Here is a 21,273-nt window from a genome sequence, read left to right on the forward strand (position 1 = left end):
GGTTCCGGGGATGGGGATGTTAGCTACAAGGACAGGTCGGAAAAGCGGGATTTGTTTTCATTAGAGCAAAGGAGGTTGAGGGGTGATTTGATAGAGGTGTACAAGATTATGATGGGTTTGGATAGGCTGTTCCCACTAGCTGATGGTACAAAGACTAGGGGACACAGATTTAAGGTTTCGGCAAGAGTTACAGTCGGGATGTGAGGAAAAACTTTTTTATGCAGCGAGTGATGAGATCCTGGAACTCGCTGCCAACGGAAGTGGTGGAAGCGGAGTCACCGAATGTTTTCAAGGGGGGGCTGGATAGGCACTTGAGGGAAATAAACTTGCAGGGCTACGGTGATAGAGCGGGGGAATGGGACTGACTGGACTGCTGTACAGAGAGCCGGCATGGACTCGATGGGCCGAATGGCCTCTTTCTGTGCCATTATGTCTCTATGGCCCTATGACATTGTCCCTTTAAAGAGACACAGAGACACTGCCCCTTTAAACAGACACAGAGACACTGCCCCTTTAAACAGACACAGAGACACTGCCCCTTTAAACAGACACAGAGACACTGCCCCTTTAAACAGACACAGAGATACTGCCCCTTTAAACAGACACAGAGACACTGCCCCTTTAAACAGACACAGAGACACTGCCCCTTTAAACAGACACAGAGACACTGCCCCTTTAAACAGACACAGAGACACTTTGAATTTAAACAGACACAGAGACACTGCCCCTTTAAACAGGCAGAGAATTATATCGCCGATCCTTTATCGTTGCTGGGTTAAAATCCTGGAACTCCCTCCCTAACAGCACTGTGGGCTTCCGCGACTGGTGGGCGCCACGGGGACTGGAGTGCATAATTGATTTGGACAACCAAATTTTAATTTGATTTGTTCAGGTTTATTTAAAGTTTTATTAGTTACAGTTTATTTTGCTTGGTCCAATCAAAAGAGGAACAGCATTGTGGGAGTACCTTCACCACTCAGACTGCAGCGGTTCAAGCAGGCGGCTCACTACCACCTTCTCAATAGCAACTAGGGATGGGCAATAAATGCTGGCCTTGTCGGTGACGCCCACATCCCATAAACAAATTAAACAAAATATAAGTGTTGCCCTAAAACGGACAAACCAAATTTTTGTTTGATTTGTTAAGTTTTAGTTGAACTTTTGTTCATTTACAGTCCAATTTGGGTTTTTTTTTTTGGTCCAAACTAAAAGAGTGCCCTAAAACGGGCACTTGTTGCGATGATTGTTGTTTGATAACTGTCGGGGGGGGGGGCAACCCAGTCTCACCCTTATTGGTCCATCAAAAAGACCCAATGACTGAGGATCGGTTTCGATTCGCAGCGCCTTTTCCACTCAATCCCATGCGACCTGACAAGATGCTGTCTCTCAATCAGCACGGACACCCATTGGACGAGAAAAATGCCGACGTCACTGGTCACAAGGATTTGATTAAAGCTGCGGTTTGATTGGTCAACGCACGGTTAGAGTCCCGTATAAAGCAGAGCTGTGGGCTGAAGAGAGGTAAGAGATGCTCAGCGAGGTTTGATTTGATGTTCTCTGGAAGTAGTTTCTGGGGTTACAGAAGAGCAAGTTTTAGTGAGCGGGCGATTGTTTCTCTCTCCCTGCTCTGTTTGTTTTCGTTCTGTGTTTAGTTGGGAACCAAAAAGTTTCGGGTTGAAGCTGGAGCAGTTTCTGTGCTGATGATGTTTGAGATAGTTGCTGTAATCTCTTATTTAATTATTTATAAGCCGCTGGTTAACCGGCGTGTTTGGTTTTCCTGGTCTCGGCTGCTTGATTCCTTCTGATTTAGGCTAAGCCTCTTTTGTAAGCTACGCGGCCGGGAGTTCAGCGCTGCAATCAGAACATAAATAGGCCACTTGGCCCCTCGAGCCTCCTCTGCCATTTCTGAACCTCCTTCACACTTTCCTCTATTTGGTGCCACATTACCGTGTCTTCAAGATATGTTAATGCCCATTCCAAACTGAGCTGATTGTCTCCTTCTAATGCAGATCCGATTAAATCTGTCATTCGGTGTAAAACTAGCAGATATGGAGTGGTGCCAAAATCAATTTACCTTGTATACCGTGGAGATGTGGCGTTCCTAAGGCTGTGGTGAGCCCGCTGATTGAACGGGAAGAACTCTGCGATTCCGGTAAGTTGCTTTTTCTTTCTTCTCACTCGGTCTCTGAAATCCAGATGTTTGGGAGATCCCTGGTTTAGCGGCCGAGTCTGGAGAAGGTTCACTCGGTTTCCTGGATGTTTCATGTCTCTTGACTATTAAAATGATCTCTTTTGTAATGGTGTTAAGAATCTTAAACTTTCATTCATGTAGCGTCTTTCATGACCTCGACGTCCCAAAGCACCTTGTGCCCAATAAGACATTAAGTGTAGACACTTAAGTTGTGATGTGAGCGTGGAGATTAATCTGTCCAGATCTAATGGCTTGCCCCACATCTTTCCACTCTCTAATCTTACTCTGGGTTTGTAGAGATGAACTAGATGTGAGTAGAATTTTTACCTTGCCAGTTGGGTGTTGGAGGGGCCCTTGCTCTCGAGCTGTGACGGGGCACTAGTTCACTTGCTGGGCCTTAACGGTTTGTTAAATTTGGAAAATACTTTGCAAACTTCTGTGAAATATATCAAGGTATTGTACCATTTAATTTTTAATCAAACTGTGTCAAAGGAATTAGAAAACAAATTAAACCCGGTCCATCTGCAACTCGGTCATGATGGGTGGAGTTTAATGCCCACTTTACTGATCAACTTGTGTCGAGCTGTGGTTCTGCTGGAACCGCCCACACCTGAAGGTTATGGGTTAATTCCCGTTACAGACACTTGAGCATAAAAAAACCTAGGCTGAGACTCCAGCGCAGGACTGAGTGCTGCATTGGCTGGAGGGTGAGATGTTGAACCGAGGCCCTGTCTGCTCGGAGATTTAAAAGATTCTAACAGTGGTTGAAGAGCAGGGAGTTCTTCCTGATGTCTTGGCCAATATTTATCCTCAATCAGTATCACTAAAGCAGATTATTTGGGCACTATCATTGTGGGATCTTGCTGTGTGCAAATTGGCTGCTGCGTTTCCCACACTACGACAGTGACTCCACTTCAAACGTACTGCTTTGGCTGTAAAGCGCTTTGAGACGTTTGGCGGTCGAAGAGGCGCTATACTGATGCAAGTCTTTATTTCCGAAGAAAATCTGAACTTTGACCAGAACCGATGCTATAGGACAACAGGAAGAGGAGGAGGCAATTTAGCCCCTCGAGCAATATTCTGCCGTTCAATGAGATCATGGCTGACCTGTGACCTAACTCATTCCCGCCTTTGCCCCTAATACCTTTGGTTAACACATCTGAGTTAAATTTAACATTTGAGCTATCAATTGTTTGCGGATGAGTTCCCAAATTCTACCGCCCTGTGTACTGTCATCTCTCCGAATAATGTTTCACTTTTTGCACCGAATCTGGTATTGCCGGGTTAGACACTTTCGATGTGAAGTTTACTTTTCAAACTTTGCCCCGCCTATGTCTCGGTGACCTACCCGGCTATTCACGTGGGCCACTCGAGTGATCTTTCCAATCCAGGCTCTCGAGTCTGGGCTCACAACCGCCAGGCTGGGTTCAAATTACTGCCGTGAACAGACCGAGCCCGGAGAGTGTTCAACTTCTCACTGGGACCTAACCCACTGCCTGCCGCAGTCTCTGGGCTGGAAGTTCCCGGAGGATTATAACCGGCTGGGTTAGAATGAAATGTCATCCTTTGCTGAAGTGGTTTGGGAGAGAATGAGGAACTGTTCTGACTCGGGTTATTGTCTCTCTGACGCTGGGCTGGGATCCCTTTCAAGGCTTGTGATGCAGGATCTGTCTATCGTAGAATCCTCTTACAGCGCAACTTCTGCTCTTGTGACCGACAACCTGCGATGCCCCGTGAGCGCCCGCCGTTTAAACCTAATAACGAGTTAGGAATGGGTCTGTTTGGTGCTTGTATACATGCTCCTAAAATCAAGCGAACCCGAGGGAGTGATTTTCAAGGTTTGGGGGCCGAGGATTTACCCCGTTCCTTTATTAACCGCTCACCCTCTGTACAAGGAAGGGCTGCGAATTCCTACTCCGGGGAGTGTCTCTTGTGGGATCGAGGGCTCAATCCAGACTCGGATCCTGGAGTTTGTGTGAAAATGGTTGTAGACTGCTTAGAATACCGGCTTGGCCTCAGTATCACAATTTAAGAGCTCTGACCGCCCCACCTCCTAAACTCCTGCCTTTCTCCTCCTGTCTCTGCAGAGGGCGGAGCGTCGAGCGCTGGAATCTCCACCAGTCCCCCGAACACGGTAAATTCGCTGGCGGCCAGGAGACGGTCCGCTGCTGAGGGTCTGGCCCAGCCTCTGGGGTAAGTAATGCCGAGTCTCCCTCAACCTCCAGTGGCGGAGTCCTTTAGATTGGCCGTGTCACCATTCAGGCTCCGCGTTGGCCGTGAAGACCAGGCTCAATGTGAAGAATGAGTTCGGGTTTCCAGGAATTATCCAGGATCTCAAGACCCTGCCTGATACGATCCGGCTTGTCTGTGCTCCCTCTCCGCCGACCGGTGACTACCGAAGGATTGGTGATTAGCTTCGTTGAATTGGGCTTCGAACTAGTTTCAACATAGATTTTAGGGGGATTGTTGCTGCCAGAAATGTAACATAGCATTAATTTAAAAAGCAGACCCTCCAAGGTAGTAATCTCTGGATTATTCCCAGTGCCACGTCCTAGTGAGCAGAAATGGGAAGTGAATGAATGGCTAGCGACATGGTGCAGGAGGGAGGGCTTCAGATCCCTGGGACATTGGGAGCAGTTCTGTAGCGGGAGGGGCCTGTTCAAGAAGGCCGGCTTGCACCAGAACAAAGCTGGGACCAATACTTCTGGGCAAGTTAGTCAATGTTGGGAAGGTTTAAACTAATTCGGCAGGATGGTTGGGTACCAATATGTAGTATTTATAAAGTAGAAATAAGATGTACACTACTGAGTTCTAGTTAGAAATACAGAATTGGGTGGGATCATAGACAATAAAGTCCAAGTTCGATTTGGAGTGCATGTGTGCACAGGTTGGTGAGCTGCAGGCGCAAAAAACCGCGAATATGATGTGGCACTAACGAGAACTGGCTCAATGAGGATTGGATGCTTCATATGGTGGTTCCAAAGTCTTCAGGAGATGGGGAGGGGACCAAGCACGAGGGGTAGCGGTTTTGATCGAGGGAAATATTCTAAATGTCCTTGAGGATCAAAGGCAGAATCTTTGATTTGTAGTTGAGAAAGTGTGGAGATATTGGGCTACTTGGGGTATTTTATAGGCCATTAAATAGTGAAGGAGATACATGGGCAGATTTTTCAAAAACTAGAGATGCATGAACGATAGTAGTGATAATGGGAGACATTAACTCCCTCTATGAAATGGGGCTGTGATTTTTCAAGGAGGGAATTCAGGTGTGCTCAAGAGAAATTTATTGATCAGTAGGTTATTAGCCAAAGAGGAAAGGAGGCATTGCTGGATGTAGTCCTGGAACTAACTCGATCAATTGGCGAATGTAACATTTGGAGAGCATCTCGAATATTTATCATAGTATGGTAAGATTTAGTCCAGTTATGGAGGGCTCTTTTCAGTGAATTGATTAGGATCTGGCCCGGGTAAATTGGAGTTGCAAGACTTGATGTCAGACATGACAAACCATGAGGGTGAAACCAATCGACTGCAACAAGAGATAGAAAGTCTAGCAGAATAGGCAGGCAAGTGGCAGATGGAATTTAAGTGAGGTGATGCATTTTGGCAGAAGGAACAGGGAGCGGCAATATACACTTAAGGGCGCAACTTTAAAGCGTGCAGGGACAGGGTGACCTGGGAGTTAATGTGCATAGGTCCGTGCAGGTGGCAGGACACATGAGATCTTGGGCTTAATAGAGGTATTCAGTACAGAAGTGAAGAAGTTATGCTCGGCCTTTATAAAGCACTGGTTAGGCCACAACGGGAGTATTGCATCCAGTTCTGGTCACCACATTTTAGGAAGGATATGAAAGTATTGAAGGAAGGAGGTGGGGTGGCTGTTAATAAAGGAAGGAATCACTAATAGAGAAATGATATTGGGTCAAAAGATCAGGATAATGAAACAGTTTGGGTGGAGGTAAGGAATAATGGGGGAAAAAACACTAGTGGGTGTACTCTATAGGCCTCCGAACAATGGCAACTCTGTTGGATGGAGTATCATTCAGGAAATAGTTGAGGGTTGTAATAAGGGAACATCTATAATTATGGGGGATTTTAACTATCATATTAATTGGACAAATCAAATTGGGCAGGGCTGCCTTGAGGATGAGTTCATTGAGTGTATTAGGGATGGGTTTCTTGAGCAGTATGTAACTGAACCGACCAGGGGGCAAGCAACCTTAGATCTGGTCCTGTGTAACGAGACAGGCTTAATTAAAAATGTCCTAGTAAAGGATCCCCTTGGAATGAGTGACCATAACATGGTTGAATTCCATATTCAATTAGAGGGTGAGAAGGTTGGATCTCAAACAAGCGTGCTAAGCTTGAATAAAGGAGACTATGAAGGTATGAGAGCGGAATTGAGTAGTGGATTGGGAAAATAGATTAAAGGGTAAGAGGATACATGATCAGTGGTGCACATTTAAGGAGTTATTTTACAACTTCCAAAAAATATATATTCCACTGAAGAAAAGGGTGTAAAAGAAAAGACAGCCATCCGTGGCTAAGTAAAGAAATTAAGGATAGTATTCGACAAAAAAACAGGGGCATATAACAGCCAATTCTAGTGGGAGGATTGGGAAAACTTTAAAAGACAGCAAAAAATAACACCGATTGATTAAGAAAGGGAAGATAGATTATGAAAGTAAATTAGCAAAAAATATAAAGATAGTAAGAGTTTTTATAGTTCTATAAAAAGAAAAAGGGTGGCTAAAGTAAATGTTGGTCCCTTAGAGGATGAGACCAGGAAATTAATGGTGGGAAATATGGAGATGGCAAAAACACAATGAATATTTTACATCAGTCTTTACAGTAGAAGACACTAAGAATATTCTAACACTGGACAAACAGGGGGCTAAAGGGGGGGGGAGGAGCTAAACACGATCAAATTCACTAAGGAAGTGGTACTCGGTAAAATAATGGGACTCAAGGCGGATAAATCACCTGGAGCTGATGGCTTACATCCTAGGGTCTGGAGGGAAGTGGCGGTAGGGATTGTGGCTGCATTGGTAATAATTTTCCAAAACTCCCTGGACTCAGCAAAGGTCCCGGCAGACTGGAAAACTGCTAATGTAACACCCTTATTTAAAAAGGGCAGTAGACAGAAGGCTGGAAATTATAGACTGGTTAGCCTAACATCTGTGGTAGGTAAAATTTTGGAGTCCATTATTAAGGGGACAGTAACAGGACATTTGGATAATCATCATTTAATCGGACAAAATCAGCATGGCTTTATGAAGGGGAAGTCATGTTTGACAAATTTGCTGGAGTTCATTGAGGAAGTAACGTATAGGGTGGATAAAGGGCAACCAGTGGACGTAGTGTATTTAGACTTCAAAGGCATTTGACAAGGTGCCACACAAGATTATTGCTTAAGATAAAAAATCACGGGATTGGGGGTAATATTCTGGCATGGATAGAGGATTGGCTATCTAACAGAAGGCAGAGTTGGATAAATGGTTCATTCTCAGACTGGCAATCAGTAACTAGTGGTGTTCCGCAGGGGTCAGTGCTGGGTCCCCAACTCTTTACAATCTATATTAACGATTTGGAGGAGGGGACCGAGTGTAACATATCAAAGTTTGCAGATGATACTAAGATGGGAGGGAAAGTAGTGTGAGGAGGACATAAAAAACCTGCAAGGGGACATCGACAGGCTAAGTAAGTGGGCAGAGATTTGGCAGATGGAATACAATACTGCAAAGTGTGAGGTTATGCACTTTGGCAAGAAAAATCATAGAGCAAGTTATTATCTTAATGGCAAGAAACTGGAAAGTACTGTAGTACAAAGGGATCTGGGGGTCCTGGTGCACGAAACTCAAAAGGTTAGTATGCAGGTGCAGCAAGTGATTAAGGCGGCCAATGGAATGTTGGCTTTCATTGCTAGGGGGATAGAATATAAAAATAGGGAGGTATTGCTTCAGTTGTACAAGGTATTGGTGAGACCGCACCTGGAATACTGCGTACAGTTTTGGTGTCCATACTTAAGAAAGGACATACTTGCGCTCGAGTCAGTGCAAAGAAGGTTCACTGGGTTAATCCCGGGGATGAGGGGGTGGTCATATGAGGAGAGGTTGAGTAGATTGGGACTCTACTCATTGGAGTTCAGAAGAATGAGAGGCGATCTTATTGAAACATATCAGATTGTGAAGGGGTTGGATCGGGTGGATGCAGGGAAGATGTTCCCGATGGGTGAAACTAGAACTAGGGGGCATAGTCTTGGAATAAGGGGCTGCTCTTTCAAAACTGAGGAGGAACTACTTCACTCAGGGTGGTAGGTCTGTGGAATATGCTGCCCCAAAAAGCTGTAGAAGCTACATTACATAAATAAAAACAGAAATAGTTTCCTAGCAGTAAAGAGAATTAAGGGTTATGGGGAGCGGGCAAGAATTTGAACATAGTCTAGGTTCGGATCGGTCATGGCCCTGTGGGTAGCGGAGCGGGCCCAGGGGCCGTGTAGCCTGATCCTGCTCCTATTTCGTGTCTAATTCTGTTCGATTCAGGAGATGGTTCTGTGATAGTGGATTGGTGGTTAGGATAAGATCAGCCATGATCTTATTGAATGGCGGAGCAGGCTCGTGGGCCTGATTGGCCTACTCCTGCTCTTATTTCTTATGTTATGTACAGACGAGATTTACCGGGATGAGTAATTGCAGTTACGTGGATAGCGAAGCTGGGGCGGTTCTCCTTGGAGCCGAGGAGGCTAATCGGCTGTTTAATAGTGTTTAAAATCAAAGGGTTTAGAGAACTTCTTACAATGGCTGAAGGGTAGCTCACGAGGGCACAGATTTAAGGTGATTGGCAAAAGAACCAAAGCCGACATGAGAAACTTTACGAGTGGTTAGTCGTTGGCATGCACTGCCTGCTGGGATGGTGGATGCCGACTGAACAGTAGCCTTAAAGGGAACTGAATAAATGCTTGCAGGGGATAAAAGTGCATGGATTGCACGACGAAAGAACAGGCGCAGACACTCACTACTCTCTGGATATCGTGACTGTCGGCCTTGCTCTGGCGGCTCCTCACTTCACAGTTCACTGGCTGCAAGTGGAACAGTCAGCTCGAATGCTGTTTGAAGACTCGCCTTGTTCATTCAGCCTGGTTACATCCCGGGAGCCGGGGCTATGGTTCATTGAGCCTCTTTAAACTGTGGCCAGAAATCGGCTGGCTTCTCCCACCTGCCCAATTTGGTCTCCTTTTGAGAACTGGCTGGTCTTGGTCGTAATTTCTCCCACCGCCAGTTGCTCATATCTAGACTTCACCAGCAAATTGTCCGGTAAATTTAAGCTCGAGTTCCTTTACAGAACAGTGGCCGATTCACCAGGTAGTTAACTCCCACAGTCAGGACTAACTGAATGTGGTATTAATAACCAACAGGTTTCACTAGGTTCCATATAACGCTTCCTTATTTCAGCCTGAAGATGGTCTCCCTCTGATAAAGATAATTGGATGTTCAATGAATCGCCTTCTCTTCCGGCAGGCTTGCTGCAGCCCAACAATCGGGAGGTGCTCGAGGTCACGTGGTGATCCCCGGAGACCCAAGCTGACTCTGCCTCGAACTCCCACAGTTCTCAAGTAAGTTGCAAACACGTCGGTCCGAACTGGGCTTGTTCCTTCAGTGTCCAGCTTCCCCATGACTTGACTTTTTAGGGCGGTGCCTTTTAACCGAGAATCCGAATCACTGGGATAAATGCATAGCTCCTGTTGCAACTGTTCTTTCTCACGGTCGCGGGTCTGATGGGGGCCAGGGAAAGATTGCCTTGTATCCCTTGGTAATAGTTGGGCTAGAGCCCTGCATACAGCTTTGGGGTCGCCATTAAAGGAAATGTGATTGCACTAAAAGTACAAGGGGATTTACCAGGATGTTGACAGGACTGGAGAACTTTAGCAATGAGGAATGATTGGATGGGCTGGGGTGGTTTGCATTGAGGTGTCTAAACTGGGGTCTAGGTAGTGGATAGGACGGACCTATTTCAGTTGGAGGTCAATAACTAGAACAGATTGAAAGTCGTCTTTAGAGGTGTTTAGAAATGTTCACCTGTGGTGGGGGTCTGGAACTCGCTGCCTGAGGGTGGTAGAGGCAGAGACCCTCATCGCATTACATAGTACTTGGATATGCACAGTGTAGTAACCTGTAACGATACGAACCAAAAGATGGAAAGTGGGATTAGACTAGATGGCTATTTCGACATTACATGATGGGACGAATGGCATCCTTCTGTACCGTAAACTTCCGATTGTGATTTCCATCAATCCCGATTCACCACATTGAGCCTCTATCTGCTGTTGTCACCCGTGCTAACTGCTCTCCTGTCAAATCAAACCTCGAGTTTCGTATTTGCCTCGGATTCATCAGGATTAGTTAAGTGAAGTCATGCCGCCCAAAAGTCAGTGTCCGGATATCGCCTTCTGAGACCTGTGAATTCTAAATTCACGCTGCTTCTTGCAGTGATTCCCTGGGTTAAACGCACCACTTAATAATTAAAACCGATCGAAGCTTAATTCCGTAGTCTGGACCTGATTTCTACTGCTTCAGCGGAGTGTTGGACCATCAGGTGTCCCCACTATCCATTTAGAATAAGAGGTGGGGATGTGGAATGGTTGCAGTGTAGTGTCACCTCTGGTCTTGTAAATCTAAATCTGAGGCGTTGGCTCCCTGTCTGTTGTCCGTGCGTGAGTCTCAAACCCGCGCAGTTCAATTATCTAACCAGGAACTAGCGACCCTCCAGTGACTCTGGGGCCGAGGGGAAGTAGGACTGGGAATAGAAGTGACCATTGCAGACCTGGTGATTTTTGAAGTTCAGAGCCAGATTAGCTATCGCAGCCCCGCTAATGGGTGACTTGTGCTCAGGAAGTCTACAGGACTCCGAGCTGGTCTCGCTCACCCCGAAGGTTTGAGCCTTCACTCGATGCTGGAGGGCATTTTCCCTCCGAATAACCCTGAACTTAAACAGCCCGAGACCTGGCTAGAGGATGATCACCAGCTGACTCATGACTCCAGTGAAGCCCCCTATAGTTCAGGTCCTGGCACCTGTCCCAATTCCTGCTCATCTTGTAAATTACTGGGGTTAGGGTGCAAATTGAACCTGGATTTTCTTAGGAATTCGCCACCTTTGTGGGAGTGAGGCAGGGAGGAGACAGCTGCTGCTCAGTTGGGAGCAACCTCGCCTGAGTGAGAAGGTTGTGGTTTCAAGTCTCACTGCAAAAACCTGTACAATAATCGAGGCTGACACTCCAGTGCAGTACTGAGGGAGTGCTGCACTGTTGCTGGTGCTCACCTTTCAGATGAGACATTAAACCCAGGCCCTGTCTGTTCTCAGATGGACGTAAAATCTCCCATGGCACTAAAGCAGCAGGAGTTATCTGCGGTGTGCTGGCCAGTATTCCATCAATCAACGTCAGTGAAACAGATATCTAAAAATACTGCAGATGCTGGAAATCAAATAAAAACAATGGTGGAGGTCAGGTAGCATCTGAGAAACAGATTTAACGTTTCATGTCGATGACCTTCCGTCAGTACTGGAAAAAAGCAGGAAATGGAAAAGATTTTTAAGCAACTGCAGGGGCTGGGAAAGTGGGGAGGGGATGAAAGAACAAAGGGGAAGGTCTGTGATGGGATACAAGGCAGGAGAGGTTCAGATATTCAAGGCAAAAGGAGGTGGTAATGGGACAAGTTAAACAAAGTATCAGATTAAACATTATCTCGTCTATTTGTGGGAGCTTGTGTTCAGATTGGCTGGCACGTTTCCTACATTACGACAGTGACTACACTTCCAAGTTTTAAAGCATTTTGGGACGTGAGCTATATAAAACAGGTCTTAAAATAAACTTGCTTTCTTTTTCTTTGGAGAGCTTGAATTGTTGGTGCGAATCAAGTTCATGAAGAATAGACTGTCTAATTTGTAGTGTTGGCCAGCCTGCGTGAACTAACTGCCAACTCCGCTTTTCTGGGCGAACTAACCACATCTGTGCTTCCCTTTACCCCTAGGCGGTCCAGGAGCCATGTATACTGGAGGCCAATGAGCTCGGAGGAGCGGGAAATGTCGACAATCGCTCGATTACAAAGGGAGACGGCAGAGCACAGGCGGCTCAACGAAGCAATGATGCATCTCGCGATTGCTGGCACAAGTAAACTGGTTGACTGCGCGTGGCTGATTTGGAAGAGATTCCAGGTGTCCCTTTTGTAGGGAGGTGTCTATAGCCAGTGTTGGAGAGATGAAATGCAAGGTTCATTAATGCTATTTCGTGAGGCTGACTTTAGATAGCCCACAGGCTATTTGTAACCCACTGAACTATGGGGAGAAGGCTGGTGTGTATGGGGTGCGTAGGTTGTATTGCCTTCCAAGTAATTCAGATTATGTTTCTACAACTGGAGCTCTACCTGCGATCATCTACAGAGTTCAATTTGATTCCCAACATTGTCCATTCTAAAAGCTCATTTTTCATGATTGCCACTGTCACCAGTTTCATCTGAGTCTGTTCTACAAGGGAAAGAATCCCGGACCATTAGCCAATTCCATCAGTTAGTTGATCAGAGGCTGATGGTCAGTATTTAACACAGCGGCAAGGCTAATAATTGGGTCCGTTTGAAGATCGGCTTCTTTAATCTGAGTTTGGAGTCACCAGTCGTCTGTATCTGTATTGTCTCTTCCACTCGGAGGTTTCTTCCCAGCAGGATGGCGTGGCACCAGATCCCTACTGAGCATCCCGGGGATGGATAGCGCTGAATGCTTTCACTGGCACTGAGTGACTTCAGAATGGCCTCAATTCCTTCTGGGGCCCTGGATCATTCTTCCTGTGCCGATAAATAAGGCAGTAGCCAAACGACACCGCTCCATTCTGTCTTGGGCTTTTAACTCCAGCTCATCCTTTCAAGTTCACTTCAGCTGCATCCCTGTTGGGTTGCGTCCAGCTCCACATTTGTTTAGGATCTTTGTCAGGAATACAGAATATGATTAATCCAGGTCCATCTTCTGGCTGGTGGCATGCAGTACACTTGGACCATCGGATCACGGTAAATCTATTAGGATAAATGATCGTCCACGAGAAAACATTGGGTGGGGGCTCCCACTATCAATGGCCCCCAGGATCTTGCCCAAATGGTTATGTTTGTGAGGCAGTTCTATGCAGGAGCGGGCACATCACTGAGCCTGATCATTGCCATATTCCAATGTAGAGCTGCTGACATGTCAAGTGGTGTCCCTCGTGTTTCCCTCTTCTGAGATGGATGATGGCCAGTGAATTGCTGTCGTTGATGCTCTGCCAGAGTCCAGCAACTCTGCCCCAAGGCGTGAGACTGTCCTGGGCCTTAATCAGCACCACATAGGTGGCCCGTTTCTCAAGTTCTGGGAGAACTTGAATATTGACCTTGTGCCCTCCTGAGCTGCGTCACTTCAAACGCCCTCCTGTTAATTCTGAAATGGTCCCCTTGCTCTGCTGATGTATCCAGTTTTATAGAATGTTTCTTGCTGTTCGCCTTCACTTGCACTACAGCAACCTCTTCAGCTCCTGCTGTGGACTTTCCGTTAAGGGTTCAGAAAGTGATAATCCCGCAACTTTTAAATTTTGTGGGTGACTGGAGAAGTGATATCCCAAGTGGGAAGCAGGGAGATCCATGAGGAGAGACACCCAGATTTCCAATATGCATCAAAGATTCCACATGACAAACTATAGGTTGACTAAAAAAGGTTGAGATTGCATTAGAGGCTGTGGAGCAAACAGGCTATTCGGCCCAACCAGTCCATGCTGGCATTTATGCTCCACTTGAGCCTCCCCCTGTCTTTCGTCATCTAAATCCATCTGTAGCCCTCTATACCCTTCTCCCTTAAGTACATCCATACTATTTGCTTCAACCACTCCGTGGTAGCGAGTTCCACATTCTCACCACTGAGTAAAGAAGTTTCTCCTGAATTCCCTATTTGATTTCTTGGTGACTCTCTTATATTGATGGCCTTTAATTTTAAAGACCTCTTGGGTCACTACTCAGCTGTCTCTTTCAAGAGAAAGGAGACCCAGCCTGTCCATCCTTTCCTCAAGCCAGCTAGTTATCCATTTTGCTACTTGTCCCCTGACTCTGCATTCTCTGGCCTTGTTCTGCATTCTCTGACTTTGTTCATCAGTCTCTTATGTAGTACCTTATTTGAAGGCCTTTTGCAAATCTAGATAAATTACACCTACTGCATCACCCTTGTCTGCTCTCCCTGTTGCCTCTTCAAAAATTTCAGAGGTTGAACAAACAAGCTTTCCCTTTTGAAATCAATGTTGACTATTCCTTTTTTGGCGTTTCTCGATTTTCTGTTTTCTCCTTTAGTAGGTATTCCATTTATATTTCCTACCACCATTAAGCTGACTGGTCTATAGGTCCCTGGACATGTTCTATCTCTCCTTAAATATAGGTATATTAGCTAACCACCAGTCCTCTGGCACCACCATTTTTAACGAATTACTAAATATGTAGTATAAGCCTATCTCTTCCCTAGATTATTTTAAAATGTGCAGATGTAACCCATCTGAACCAGGTTTTTCCTTAGTTTGATTAGTTTATTTAATATCTCAATGCACATTTCTAATTTTGCCTTCCAGCATCATGTCCACCTGTCCTATCTCCCTGGTAAATATAGAATCCAAGTAATTATTTAATTTCTGCCATCTCTCTATCGTTGCCTGTGGTATTATCCTGTCCATCTTAGTAGCCCTATTCCCATTCCGACCTCCCTTTTTTAGCTTGTCTAAAATATTTCACTACATGTGCCTTGATTTAATTTCATAGTCCCTCTTTGCCTTCCTAATTGTTGACTTCTCTCCTAATCTCGTCGTATTCTCCCTTATGCTCTCCCCTTGCGGTCCACGTAATGTATGCCTCTTTCCTTACCCTCATTTTTCCCTTGTGGCTTTAATCATCCATGATATCTCATTTAGTGTTCAGTTTGTCTTTTAGCAGAATTTCGAGACTGCGAGCTTGGGTGAAGGATACAGTGGGCACTTGCTAGTCAGGCTGAGGGTCAAAGGTGAGCATCGGGTCTTGTGGGCAGACTGGGGAAGGCCTGATGCCTTTCCCATCTTGAGTTAATCTATAGGAAGACATTGGATTCATCAATTCAATGTAAAAATGGCAAATTTGTAGCTGAAGCTGGGACCGGGTAAAGAGGTGCTTGTGTGTGTGGGGGGGGGAAACCGGAGGGAATTTGGATGGAGCAGTGTCTGTTAAGTACCTATCGGTAGTGTGGATATGGCACATGCGTGTTGGGTCTTTAAGCGGACTGAGCTATCCGATGCCGCCTTCAATCTTGTGATCTCCTCAGGTCAGAACATGAGGATTTCCATCCCGCTCACCAGGCCGATCAATATACAGCTCCACACAAACAGGCCAGCCGAAGGCCACCGGGAGTTCGGATCAGACCAAGAGTACAAACTGTCGCACTTCATCAAGGATCTCCGCAAGTACCCGCCCTCGGTGAGTGAACACCGAGAACCACGGTAACATTTCACCATCCATTTAACGCTGAGAGGAATCCCAAGATACCTTGAGCCGTTTCTCATTAAAAGCCCTGATGCCTACATAAACAGGAGCAGGCTATTTAGCCCCTCGAACCTGTTCTGCTATGAGATCATGGCTGATCTCTGACCTAACTGCATATACTCGCTTTTGCCCCATATCCCTTAGTACCTTTGGCTAACGATCTATCCATCTTAGATTTAAAATTAACAATTGATCCCAGCATTAATTGCCGTTTGCAGAAGTTTCAAACTTCTAACTATTTTATGTCGAAGCGTTTACTAACTTCACCCCTGAAAGGTGTGGTTCCAATAGACTATGTCCCCTAGTCCTAGACTCCAACCAGGAGTAATACTTTCTCTTTACCTTCAGTTCGCTTTTAACTTCGACCAAATCCACTTAACCTTAAATGCCAGCTAATACCACTCCTGCTTGTATAATTTCTCCGCGTAAGTTAACCCTTGGCAGTCAGGTATTCTGGTAAACCTACACTGCACTCCCTCCAAGGCCAAGCCAATATACGTACCCGTACGAACCAGATTTAGGAACAGCTTCTTTCCCAGGGCTGTCATCCTACTGAACTCCACAAATAAACTCTAAAGCCTGCACATCTGCCAATGCACTTTGTTATGATTATGCTTATGTTAATGTATTACAAGCCAAATGTATGTTGAATGTTTAAATGTCTTAATCTAAATGTACACTCTCTCGGGAACCACAAGCCTATATTTCTTTGTACTGCACTTGTGCACTAACAATGACAATAAAAGTTGATTTGATATCCTTAAGTTGTGGTGCCCAGAACTGCTCAGTTCTCCAGGTGTAGTCTAACCAGGGCTTTGTCTAACAGTAGCATAACTTCTACCTCTTCCCCCTTGGTTAATCCTCGAGATATAAGACCAGCATTCATTAGCTATTTTTGATTTTCTGTAGCTGTCCGTGAAATTTTAATGATCTGTGTACATGGGAGGCCTTTCTTTCTTTAACTTCTACTTTTACTGGCTTTTCACCATTTGGAAAGTACTCTGATCTATCCTGCATTCAAAAGTGGATGACCTCACTTGCTTTGAAATCCATTTGCCACAGTTTTGCCCATGTGCCTTTCTATCCCATTTAGTTAATAAATAGTGAATAGTTGAGGCCCAACACATTCCTGTGGGACACCACTAGTTACATCCTGCCAATTATCCCTACTGTCTCCTGCCACTCATCCAATTTCCTAACAAGGTTAATGATTTGCCTTTAATTCCATGAGCTTGAACTTTTAGCTAACAGTCTTGAGGAATTTATCGAATGCCTTTTGGAATTCCATAGACCCTCCTCCGACTCCACCTCCGTCAGGCATGACCTGCCTTTCACAGATCCATGTAGGCTTTCTGATCAGCTGCCACTTTTTAAATGTTTAGTCTCTGCATTCTTGGATTCTAGTAATTTCACAACAGGTGTTAGGCTAACTGCTCTAATTCCTGGTTTCACACTCCTTGAATAGCGAGTATCATGCAGTTTTCCCACTAAAGGAATAGTTGTTGAATCGAGAACAATTTGGAACATCATAGTTGGTGCATCTGGCATGTTCTTATCTGCTCCCTTTAAATCCCTGGGATGGGAGCCATTGGGTCACATAGTGCCATTACTGTTTGCTTTCATTGAGTCCATATTTCGTTGATGTCTGGCATTATTCAACATGGCCACCATTTCCGTATTTTCACTTATCGATTTTCAAGGGGGCGCATGTCACTCACGACCACCCGCTTTTTCCTAATATAAATGTAAATAATTGATTGGTGCCATACTCTGAGCAGATGAAGCCCATGCTGTAATTGAGTATAAGGAAATGGCAGACTTGCGAAATAATAAGAGGAAACTGTAGAATTAATTGGCTTTAAATCTAAGAATGGTAATGGGGGCTGAAGATTGACAAATCTCCACGGCATTAGTGGTAGATTGACTGAGCACTTGGAGAACGGAGCCAGCATAGCGTTGTAAAGGGTAATTGATTTGCCTATTTTTCTTGGTCACGTTGTAGATGTATTTAAATGGAAATTAATTTAAAGGAGTTGGTGCATCTTGGTAAGGAAATGAGTCCACAATCCTTGGTAAACAAGAATTGAAATGGAGTAGAGGAGAATTTCTCGAACAGATTCTCAAATCAAAAGTAGCAACAGCACGGTCGGTTTAAGAGCGCATACAAACCAAACACTGGGTTTTACTAGAAGCAAAGAATTGAAGAGCAGAAGTTCTGGTTAATTTGTATAGGACTTCTTGTACTGTACACGTGATCTCCATTGAAAAATGAGGCACTGGAGAAGGCTCATGGTGCAAGAAATTGCACGGATCAGGAAAGACTAGCTGGCTGGGGCTGAGGTGACAGATGTGTCTGCTTGTAGAGAACCCAAAACTAGATCATAAGATCGTCCCTAAGATTTCAAGAACTACTTGATAGAATGTGGAACTGGATACCACGAGGGTAGTTGAGGCAAATAGTATAGATGCATTTAAGGAGCAGCTACATTAACGAGGGAGAAAGGAATACAAGTTTCTACCCATGGAGTTGATGAACTAGGGTTGGAAGGAAGCTCTTGTGTAGCTTACAGCAGTAGGACCGAGCGGCCTGTTCCTGTGTTGGGGATTCTATGTAATTCTACGGATGTTATTTATATGGACTTCAGAAGGCGTTGGTTTACGGTTTCACGAAATAGACCGTTGGCATAAATGAAAGCACATGGAAAAGGAGGCAGCCATTTGACATTGGTTAGCAGGCAGGAAACAGTCGGGCTACTGGACATGTACTCCAATTGGCAGGTTGTGACTGGCGGTTCCCCTAGGGAATCCGTACTGGGGCGTCAGCTTTTCACTTTCAATGAGTTGGATGAAGGAATAGAGATCCGTATATCCAAGTTTGTTGACGAGAGCAAGTTTAATGGTGCAGTTAGTAGTGTAGGTGTTAGCAGCAATTTTCAAAAGGCCGCTGATCGAGCAAAACTGTGGCCAGATGGAGTTTAATGTACGGAAGTGAGGTCATCCACTTTAGACCCTGAGGAACTTGGATCCGAGTATTTTTATAAATGGTCAGCTAGGAACTGAAGGAGTAGAGATTGAGGCACATGAGCAGATCATTAAACTAGTGGACGGGTACAAAATAACTTTACAAGGCTATGGGATGTTGGGCTTCCTCGAGTGAAGGCCATCAGTGGAAGTACTTTGTTGTACAGAGCTCTGTTTGGACCACCTCTGGAGAACTTGGTTCAGTTCTGGGCAACGCGCCTCGGGAAGGATGTATTGGGCTTGGAGAAGGTGCAAGACATTGTATGCATTGATATCAATCCTGGGATTGGCAGAGTAGATTGAGATTCTGCACTAACGCTACTGTCATTCCAGACACACACAACCAGAGGATGCACCGTGACAAGGCCGTTCAACTTGTCTTGACCCAGGAAAAGGGAGTGCAACGATGCGGCTCTCGGGCAGTATATCTCGATGGCAGAGTACATTGACGTGTTTGAACATCGCACACAAGCGAGAGGCGGCAAGCGGGCCAGGCGCCAGGAGACACCAGGTACTACAGTCGGCTCTTCTCCCGACCATTCTCGGAGGCCCTCTATCTTCGCCTCCACCCACCCCCCCCCCACACACTGCCTTCTCCGCGCTCTCTGCCCATAGTCTTCAATTCAGAAACCTTGAGAACCGATTTAAACGTTGATCCACCCCCCCCCACCCCCCAAAAACACTGGCCTGTTCGAGCATCTCTGGACACGCCCAGCTCTTGCTGCCCGACCCGAACAACGCGGTGCCCGAGCTAGTATCAGAATCTGCCGCTCTGACCAGGGCCCACGGCGGGGCTGTGCCTGTTGAGAAATGGCTTGAGGCCCAAGTATTTTTAGAGCCGGGAGGGGCCTCGCCAACTCCGGGCTGGATTTGAATCTGACCCCAGAGGTAAACTGACAGCGTCTGAGCTGTGAGACTCTGCCAACTAATGGCTCCCGGCTCTGGACATTGAGACCCAGGAATCGTCCGTTTGTTTCCCAACAGGACTGGGGGATTGGAGTTTCGTTCCCTGACGGGTTATTGGAGGGAGGTCGGGGATGAACGGGCCCGCACTCTTCCTCATTGTCAATCTGCTCTCTTTGTGCTATTAACGTACAAAGAACGGGGTAAAGGGAAGCTTGTTTAAACTGGACTGAAATAACTGGGTGGGCGCGGTTAACCATCAAACCCTGGATTTATATCCCTTCTCCCAGCGGGTTGCGACATGAACGGGAAGATCTCGGGTCCTGCTGAGTGACTCGGTCTATCGCGGGCTGTCCGGGACACAAACTATTAGAGCGGGGCCGGGGTGAGTCCAGCTAGTCAGAAGTCACTGTCTTGAGACTGAATTCCGCGTTTCTCTTTCCCTCTGCACTTTACAGATGAACAAGGCGGGTTGAGGCTAAAGGGAGACTGTGAAAACTGGGATCAGTGAGCAGTCGAGAGCCGGAATTTCCTGATCAGTGTGTCCATTTGTCGTTGCTCAGTCCGGTCTTATCCAAGGGCCTCCTTTGTGAAAACTCTTCCATGTTTTAGTTTTACTACTGCCGCCGGTATAATCCTCATCTTGCGGTCAGTGAATGATTCCGGTCCGGTTTAGTGTCTCGTCAAAACCCAACCAGGCAGCGGAACTGTTTTTTCTAAGCTGAAATTTTGAAAACGGGGCAGCGCCCGAGAGGTAACATTTTAAGACCGGGGTTTATTTCACTGCTCCAAGGTCACGCGGGGTCTCAGCGGGTCAGTGAAATTTTATTCATTCTTCAGACCGATCCGCCCTCCGCTGGCGCTCACCCGGCCGATTCGTCAGTCGCTGACCTTATTGGATCAGAAATGTTTAACTTTGTTTGAATAGTGATGCACGAGTCTCTAATCTGCAAGATTTGCTCTTCCTGACCCCCAGAGGGGAATCTTCCCCAATCCAAATCTCCTTTCCCTGTATCTGGTTTCGAAGATGCTGATGGCCGTTACTGCGGGACTGTGGTCCTAGGGGAGCCGGGCAGTAAGTGGCCAGGGATTGTCAAACTCGGTACATGTATGGATGTGGTTTTAATGTTTAATACTTGTTTGTACTTAATAAAGACCTTCCACGTAAGGTTCTGGTCTCCGGTGTTTGGATCTTGAACAGCCTAGCTTATTCCGGGTGAAGTGAAATTCGCTGTCGCAGGAATAGCAAATTAGACTGGGCCGGAGCTGGTTAAACTCTGGGTTAGATCGTGTTGTATTGCGAACACCCGGTGGTGCATTAACAGATTTCGGGAATGTCCAGTTTTGGAATAATGTGACTTTTTTTCCTGCCCCCCCTCCCTCCTTTCCTGCGGACCTGGCCTCATTAGGCCGCTCCTCCTGTTCACGGACTCGCCCCGCTGGCAATGGAGGCCCAGCCGATTCACCGAGTTTAATGGGCTAACTCAGGACTCGGGTCCCCAGTCCCAGCACGGTCAGTGTTCCATATTCAATCATCAGTCTGAACCGCTGCTGCCACCTGCCTTTAACCTTTAATAACAAAGCATTATTACCTCGAGTGCT

At 46.0% G+C, this 21,273-nt stretch overlaps 1 protein-coding gene across 3 annotated transcripts; it reads left to right on the forward strand.

The window, feature by feature from the left end:
- Nucleotides 1-1,529: 1,529 nt before the first annotated feature.
- On the forward strand, nt 1,530-20,839 carry LOC147119667 (targeting protein for Xklp2-like). 3 transcript variants are annotated; one of them, XR_015078051.1, is made up of 9 exons: nt 1,530-1,596; nt 2,010-2,152; nt 4,279-4,384; nt 9,709-9,803; nt 12,217-12,356; nt 15,166-15,235; nt 15,530-15,681; nt 19,102-19,279; nt 20,130-20,839. XR_015078051.1 is itself a non-coding variant. In XM_085985185.1 (8 exons), exons 4-7 carry the CDS (start codon nt 9,685-9,687, stop codon nt 19,150-19,152), a joined length of 462 nt encoding a protein of 153 aa, XP_085841311.1. In that variant the 5' UTR covers nt 1,530-1,596; nt 2,010-2,152; nt 4,279-4,384; nt 9,643-9,684; the 3' UTR covers nt 19,153-19,279; nt 20,130-20,839. The 3 variants fall into 3 exon arrangements, 2 of the variants coding, with proteins under 2 accessions (XP_085841311.1, XP_085841312.1); XM_085985185.1 differs by lacking the exon at nt 15,166-15,235 and having other exon boundaries at nt 9,643-9,803; XM_085985186.1 differs by lacking the exon at nt 15,166-15,235 and having other exon boundaries at nt 1,540-1,629; nt 9,643-9,803.
- The last annotated feature ends 434 nt before the right edge of the window (nt 20,840-21,273 follow it).

The sequence above is a fragment of the Somniosus microcephalus genome, chromosome 4 (assembly GCF_052327205.1).
Source record: "Somniosus microcephalus isolate GS21.2 chromosome 4, FLI_Smic_1.0, whole genome shotgun sequence".
NCBI classification, from domain to species: Eukaryota; Metazoa; Chordata; class Chondrichthyes; order Squaliformes; family Somniosidae; genus Somniosus; species Somniosus microcephalus.

What these genes read in the sequence shown, in the direction of transcription:
- LOC147119667 (XM_085985185.1), top strand. Translation starts at nt 9,685, where the DNA reads ATGAATCGCCTTCTCTTCCGGCAGGCTTGCTGCAGCCCAACAATCGGG. An exon ending in CGAACTCCCACAGTTCTCAA is followed by an intron (nt 9,804 to 12,216) that starts GTAAGTTGCAAA and finishes CTTTACCCCTAG; the next exon opens with GCGGTCCAGGAGCCATGTAT. An exon ending in TCTCGCGATTGCTGGCACAA is followed by an intron (nt 12,357 to 15,529) that starts GTAAACTGGTTG and finishes TGATCTCCTCAG; the next exon opens with GTCAGAACATGAGGATTTCC.